Source organism: Phalangium opilio, unplaced genomic scaffold (genome assembly GCF_054372755.1).
Source record: "Phalangium opilio isolate 3A_F unplaced genomic scaffold, DU_Popi_V2 ptg000217l_1, whole genome shotgun sequence".
In the NCBI taxonomy this organism is placed as follows: domain Eukaryota; kingdom Metazoa; phylum Arthropoda; class Arachnida; order Opiliones; family Phalangiidae; genus Phalangium; species Phalangium opilio.
The window spans coordinates 4,846,825-4,854,178 of record NW_028324218.1 but is presented as its reverse complement, the minus strand read 5'-3'; the positions used below and the strand labels follow the sequence as shown (position 1 = coordinate 4,854,178).

The following is a 7,354-nucleotide window of genomic DNA, read 5'->3' as shown; positions in this document are numbered from 1 at the left end:
TAGTACGGTTTTATATCTAAAATATATTCCTCCAATCACAAACCTTAGTTTTTAACCTTCACAGGGTTTTTATCCAATCACAGCCTAGTATTCACGTCCCTTTAACCTTGAGATTGGACCTTTTAAAATTTTAACCAATGGCACACGACCCTGAGCTTCTAACTCTAACCAATCACGTTTTATCTCATTTCTGATTGGTTTAAGTGGTCCCAACAGTATAAATGGCACTGTTTCTAGAAAACATGGCCTTTTATATATCATAAAATGCTTACAGTTCAAATTGTTTCGATTTTTTAAAGTTCGAACTCCATCTTAGTTTAAAATTATTTTCAAAATTATATTGGGATTTTGGTTTTGAAAATCTTTCAAACTAATTGACTGTGAACTTAAACGAATCAAGTTCAGTTTTTTTCAAAGACATATTGCTACTAAACCTCCTAGTTCAACACTAAATAAATCCACGCATTTTTAAAATTTAGTTCATAAATTGAACTTAAACTATAAATGGTTGAACTTCGAGTACTTTTTCAATACTCGAAGTATGTTGAACTAGAACTATTAAGTTTCAAATATGAACTAGAGTTAACTAGTACTTGAACCTGTACAATTAACCTAAACTACTTCATATCCGTTAACTATTGAACTGTAAGCTATAATTATATAATGAACTAACTAAATAAGTTCAACAATAATTATATTACGGGTAACCAGACCCTTTTGAACTATAATACCCGTTACAGTCCCTATATATGATGGCCGCAAAGTGTAGAATTCATTTTTGAACAAGTTGAACTACTCAACTTATGGTTGCAATTTCAACTGTGGGCTTTTTGGCTGCCATTCGTCTCATAATAAGTGGTTCCAACAGCCATAATGACGCAATTCCAATTTGCGCTCCACCGCACGTGTAGAATAAGTAACTGTAGGATCCCAAGGAGTCCCTGAAAAAACCTGGAGGAAGAGAGTTGAGGTTAGGCATTACTTCTTAGGCACGTATTGATAACGCGTCTCGTTTTATCTCAATTTAGTTTTACAAATAACCCTGAACTGAATATTTAACATTTTTCATAGATTATACATTTATCCATTTACGACTTAGAGCGGGTTTTTTTTATATTAGATTTTCGTGATGTCTGCATCAAAATGTTTTTATAAGTAACTACTTAGGATTAGTCTCTGCAAAAACGGATTTATGGGATAAGAACGTCGGATCATAGCTTTAGCCTCTAGTACCATCCTCGCATACTTTATTGAGAAACTTCGTCTGCTTATATTTTGACTCCACCCACAAATTCGATCTCTAGAAGTAGCTATATACAGAATTTGTGGGTGGAGTCAAAATATAAGCAGACGAAGTTTCTCAGTAAAGTATGCGAGGATGGGGAGTGAATTCGCTAACTTCAACGTTCTTATCCCCTAAATCCGTTTTTGGTCTCTGCTATAATCATCTTGAAATAGACAGCTAAAACTCGTAAGAGACCCGAGAAAATGTTAGATTATCACGAGATATGCTTGACAATATACCAGAATTGTTAGGGGGGGGGGGAATGAGATCATGGTATGCACTACAGTATCTTTGTTCATGCTCAAACCATATATGGGTACTTGCTTAAGTTCATAAGATATGTTCACCATAAGTTTGTTAATCTCATGCAAAATTAATTAACCACCGAGTGTACTTAGGACTTCAATTGACTCGCTTCCGTCGTTCTCCTTTTCGAACTAGTTATCTCGAGCTGCTGTAAGTCTCTCAGTAGCATTACGAAGTATAGCTAGTGTCATACTTATGGAGTATATCTTATAAACTTATGGTGGGTCTTGTTAGTTTCAAACAGTTGTTATTTGTTTTTCATATCTAGGAGGGTCTTAGATGTTTCAGTGTATTTTCGTGGGTGCACCTTTATCTTCGCGTTTAGTTAGCAATAGTTAATCTACAATGTCGAATTTCAAACCGAACTTGCAAAGGCCGAACTTTCTATCTTAAACAAAACTTAAACGTACCACGCGAAATCCCATAAAAAAAAACATGTATTTAAGTCGAACCAGGGATAGATTTAATTTTAGAAGTAGGAATGGAGAACGGAACGGTTAGTATTTACTTCAGTCCGACTCATAGACCACCCCTCCCTCCAACACGTAACGAAAAGTTTAAATGATCTTATTGGCTCACTTAAACTACGTTTTGATGACGTTAATGACGGGGACGGCGAAAAATACGTAATTCCGTTTTACCTCTGTCGTTATGACAAACCCAACTCTTCTTTCATACCCTCCCCCCGTCCCGTGGAAGGGGGTCCGGGACTTTGGCGCGCGGCCACTTTACCATGTTCTCCATTCCTACTTCTAAAATTAAATCTATCCCTGGTCGAACCCACAAAATAATATTGGCATAAGAACAATTAATGACTTACCAAGTAACACTGGTCTGGCAAACATGATAGCTCCATTGAACGCCGTATTTAACCCAATAGCCAATGGCAACTGTTCGGGTTTCATGTATTCTGAGTATAACACGAAAAACAACACCAACGTCGACCCGACGATGGTACCCAACATGGCCGCGGTTGTTAAAAACAAAGCGAAATTGTCATTCAAAAGCGGTTGCACCAAGATCAAAACGCCCATGGAACTAAGGGCCAACGCGATATAAGTCCTTCGCTTCAGGAAACCCTTATCGGTAACCCAACCGAGTCCTAAACGTCCAAATAGATCACCACCCGAGAACGCGGTGTACAACATCACAGAGTCAGATACACTTATGCCTTGATCGACCGCGTAGTCAGTTATGACCAAATTGTACGTTAAAAACACCAGCATGAAACTGGCCCATGATAAACAGATAATGACGAACATGGGGTGTTTAACGATACCGAAGATGGTGCCACAAGCACCACCGAATTTTCCCACGATGGCCATGGTGACCTTCTTCACTCTGCTCTCTAGCTTCTTATTAGATGCCGCGTTAGCACGGAATAATTCCGAACTGGGTTGTACAGGGGCACTTGACGATGATATGCGACGAATTGATTGGCTATCCATTCCGATTGTGGGGTTAGCCCGGTTTTGTCCTCGACGCATACTTTGACGATGGTCTTTGGCGTCAAATACGTCATCGATGCATTCGACTGATTTGTAATGGGCGCCATATTTCGCTTCCTCGGCTTCCAGCTCTTGGTTGACGAGGCTGTTGACTGATTCGGCTTCTTGAACTTCTATGGGTACGGGGTCACTTGGCCTGCTGGATTCCCATGCAATGCTGCTTAGTTTCTTACTGGGGCTTGGGGATGATGGACCTACAACAAAAGGACATCGTTAGGTTAAAGAATAATGGCATAATTTCATCATAAGATATGTTCCTTCCATAACTTTGTTAATCTCTGGTTACAAACTGGAGCTTGTAAGTTTGAAGTGAGTGAGTGAGGTAGGTCATAGATTCGAGGAGGTAAAGCGAGGGAGGCCTGGTGAGTGGGGCGCTGCTGTCAAAGGGGGCTTAGTAATGCGGACTAAATAGGACCTAGATAGAAATAGGTCCTAGCTGCAAAATTAGCCACGGAGTGTAGGACATATCTTATAAACCTATGAAAATTGATTTAAAAGAAATGCAGGGGTTAAATTTCTTACCAACAACATTTGAAGCGCGTTCGGAAGCCAAAACTGCCGCGGCGACGATGTTGGTTTGGGTCCTGTCTGGTTTCTTTCTTAACCATGGTGGCGTTTGAATGATTACCCCACCAATGGCACCGTTTAGGACAAACCCTCCACCCAATAGGAACGCTCCTCTGAGTCCATATTCGTCTGTAAACCATGTTAAAATGGCAGGTAATGCGAATGACATCAGGGTTGAACCCGAAAACGCAACTCCTTGGGCTGAGGCACGATGTTTGACGAAGTACTGGTTGATTGTGATTGGAACTGGTGTCATGCAAAGACCCAATCCGAATCCTAGTGGGATTGAATTGTATGTTAGTATAATTGGAGGGTTGTGATTGGTTGTGGGGAATCTTTTTTACGTACCATGTATGATGCCAATATATCCTATCAATTCTGGTATGGTTTCGGCGAAGAAGGCCAAAGCCATTCCCAGTGTGGCAAGAATGCTTCCAACGACGATGCATATTCTTGAACCATATTTTTGACATAATGCACCCGATAATGGACCTATTAATTAGAAAAATGTGGTTTTTTAGATAATTTCGTGTGCTGTTAAGGCGCAAACTTTGACATGTGCTTATGCATGAAACACACATTAAATTCTATATATTCATGTTCACAAAGAACTTGAAACAAATTTAAAGTATGTGTAAAGAAGGCATTGGCGAGTTGGTAAAAATTATTTCAAATACGTCAGAGGCACGTGACCAAGGAGGGGGTGGTTCATGGAACTTAGTTTTAATTCTTAAACTACCACTTCTTACTATGGGCGCTGTAATCTCGCCAAAAACAAGGACGAGGTGTTCCACTTGAAGTCTCTGGTGGGTAAAAATTATTTCAAATACGTCAGAGACACGTGATCTATTAGAGGCGTGGTTCAAAGAAACTTAGTTCGTTTTATATCAAAAACTATACCACTTCTTGTAATTGGCGCTGCAATCTCGCGAAAAACAAGGACTAGGTGTCCAGTCCCACTTCCATGTTGAGTCTTTGTACCTTGGCGTCACGTGGTACCTCTGACGTATTTCAGATCATTTTTACCCAACAACCATCGAATCCGATGCCGACTTTACATTCCCTTTAATTTAAGTAATTCAACTAGAACTTAATTTGAAATTTAAGTCGTAAAATTAAAGCATTTTTGCATGCGCTAATTTCCCTCTTAATTTGTGTCGTTTTTGATAAGAGTAACCTTGCCAGGATCTGATTTGGGTTATTAAGAAAACTATTAGGGAACTGTTAAGTTAGCTACGTCGCCTCAGGTGCCGCACTGTGCGTATCTATTACCATGCTTGTCACACCGGCTTTATAAGATCCAAGAATTTGATAAAAAAAATTATTAAATTTTTTTTTAACACTGACGGCCAATGCCACCGTGAATTTTTTCAACAGTTTTGCCTCAAAAATTAGGCATTTAACGAGACATTATAAATTATTTATAAGTAACTAGCGTTAAGCTGCTCGGTGGTGTTGCGGTGTTGAGCGTGGTGTTTGTTATAATGAAATGAAGACCACCTGTATATAGACACTAAACACGAGAAACATTAGTTCATAAGATATGTTCCTTCCATAAGTTTGTTTAGTTAATCTCTGGTCATGACAAACTGGAGCTTGTAATTTTGAAGTGAGTGAGTGAGGTAGGTCATAGATTCGAGGAGGTAAAGCGAGGGAGGCCTGGTGAGTGGGGCGCTGCTGTCAAAGGGGGCTTAGTAATGCAGACTAAATAGGACCTAGATGGAATAGGTCCTAGCTGCAAAATTAATTAACCACCACCGAGTGTACTTAGGACTTCAATTGACTCGCTTCCGTCGTTCTCCTTCTCGAACTAGTTATCTCGAGCTGTAAGTCTCTCAGTAGCATTACGAATCGTATAGGTAGTGTTCCAATGAATATATCACAATTATAAAGACCTCATCATAATTTTGGGGCATGAAGTATTGATAGTAAGTTCTCAAAGCCCGGTATACCCATAAAACCCGAATTCATATAAATTAACATGGGATATATTGGGGTACACGATGATTCCCGGTAGCATGCATTCCTGGTGTTATTGATTTCAAATCGCTTTTAAAAATAATGATTTGAAAGCAAAATAAAAATTTTTAAAATTAAAATAATACACCACTTTGACATTACCTAGGGCGCCACAGCGGGCTACTGCGAACTAGTACTTATTAAGATGGGCAGGGAAAAAACCGCGTAGGGGTTGCGCTTTTGCTAGTAGGGGTAACAAAGAGCAGTTTCCAGTCTTTCCCCTTAAGGCGCTTCGAGCGCGGGGCATCGGGCATGCGCACAACAGAATGTCGAAGTGGTGTATTCCCTCTTGCTTTTAGAGGAAAATTGAAAAACATATTTCATAATCTATTTATGCAAATAACACATCAGGATTAATATAAAAACAGTTTAGGATGACATTGAAAGCTCACAATAAAATACACCGAAAAACCTTCAAGAATATTAAACTAAGATTAGATTAATGAAATTCAAATTTATATCGAAGACATAAAACCAATTCTTCAAATATTATATTTCTTTTCTTGTAAGTGAATGAAAATTTTCCATAATTCTGGAAAAAACCTTTTTATTTATTTCTTTTTTTTTTTTGGACAAAGTTTTATTATAGTTATAAGTTTAAGACAAGGGTATAAAGTGGGTCATTTGCATAAATTAAGTAAAGAGTTTTAATAAATCTGGGTCAAGATAGATTTAAATATACATAAAAAGGAAGATTAATCTGAAAGATTAATTTCAAAATAAACACCTACTTAAATTTGTCAAGATAAAGCTGTTTGATTATAAATTTATGGCTGGAAATTAGGTGCCATTAAATGTTTTTAAGAGTTTTTTACGTTAAAATTAGTTATCTAAATTATTTAGTTGTATCATAAGTTTATAAGTGATATGTTCGCTCCATAAGTTTGATTTGCACTAGCTATACGATTCGTAATGCTACTGAGAGACTTACAGTTCGAGATAACTAGTTCGAGAAGGAGAACGAGGGGGAGGGAGTCAATTGAAGTCCTAAGTACACTCGGTGGGGGTTAATTAATTTTGCAGCTAGGACCTAATTCCATCTAGGTCCTATTTAGTCTGCATTACTAAGCCCCCTTTGACAGCAGCGCCCCACTCACTCACCAGGCCCCTCCCTCGCTTTACCTCCTCGAATCTATGACCTACCTCACTCACTCACTCACTTCAAAATTACAAGCCTTTCAGTTTGTCATGACCAGATATTTACAAACTTATGGTAGCAACATATGTTATTCAATTTAATCAAGTCATCCATGGATTAGTTAATCCATGAGTCATCGCTGATGAATAACAATTGACACGCGGTTTCAATTAGAAATATGCACTTAGAAAGTTGCAAAACACCCCAAATATATTCGATATTCCAATAAGTTTTCTTTCCCAAAAAATATGACGAAATTGCAATTCAACTCCGAAATGAATATTGCTCGATAAAACAAATGAAATAATACACTTTTCTATAAGTGCATTTAATATATATCCATACATATACTGTTTTTTTCAATTTGAAACTCCTTCTCACAATATACAATGACAATACTTAATATTTAAGTGTTATCTAAAGCTTTTCGTTTAAATAACAAGGTCATATAACTCTTTCAATGGACAGTTAACACTGGTGTTAGAGAAACAAAATATGCAGTTACCTGCCATACATAATTCATAATTCATC

The 7,354-nt window shown here is 38.0% G+C and overlaps 1 protein-coding gene across 1 annotated transcript; it reads right to left on the bottom strand.

Annotated features, from left to right (window-relative positions):
• Positions 1-431: 431 nt before the first annotated feature.
• Positions 432-4,126, bottom strand: LOC149615835 (monocarboxylate transporter 12-like). The gene is made up of 4 exons (XM_089856835.1): positions 4,015-4,126; positions 3,622-3,942; positions 2,412-3,293; positions 432-951 (listed from the first exon to the last, which is right to left on the bottom strand). The coding sequence occupies exons 1-4, from the start codon at positions 4,076-4,078 to the stop codon at positions 797-799; spliced, it is 1,422 nt and encodes a 473-aa protein (XP_089712961.1). The 5' UTR covers positions 4,079-4,126; the 3' UTR covers positions 432-796.
• Positions 4,127-7,354: the final 3,228 nt, after the last annotated feature.

Coding starts and splice junctions, on each gene's coding strand:
- LOC149615835 (XM_089856835.1), bottom strand. CDS start 4,078: ATGGCTTTGGCCTTCTTCGCCGAAACCATACCAGAATTGATAGGATAT. Junction 3,943..4,014: donor ATATATTGGCATCATACATG/GTACGTAAAAAA, acceptor CAATCCCACTAG/GATTCGGATTGGGTCTTTGC. Junction 3,294..3,621: donor ACGCGCTTCAAATGTTGTTG/GTAAGAAATTTA, acceptor CTTTTGTTGTAG/GTCCATCATCCCCAAGCCCC.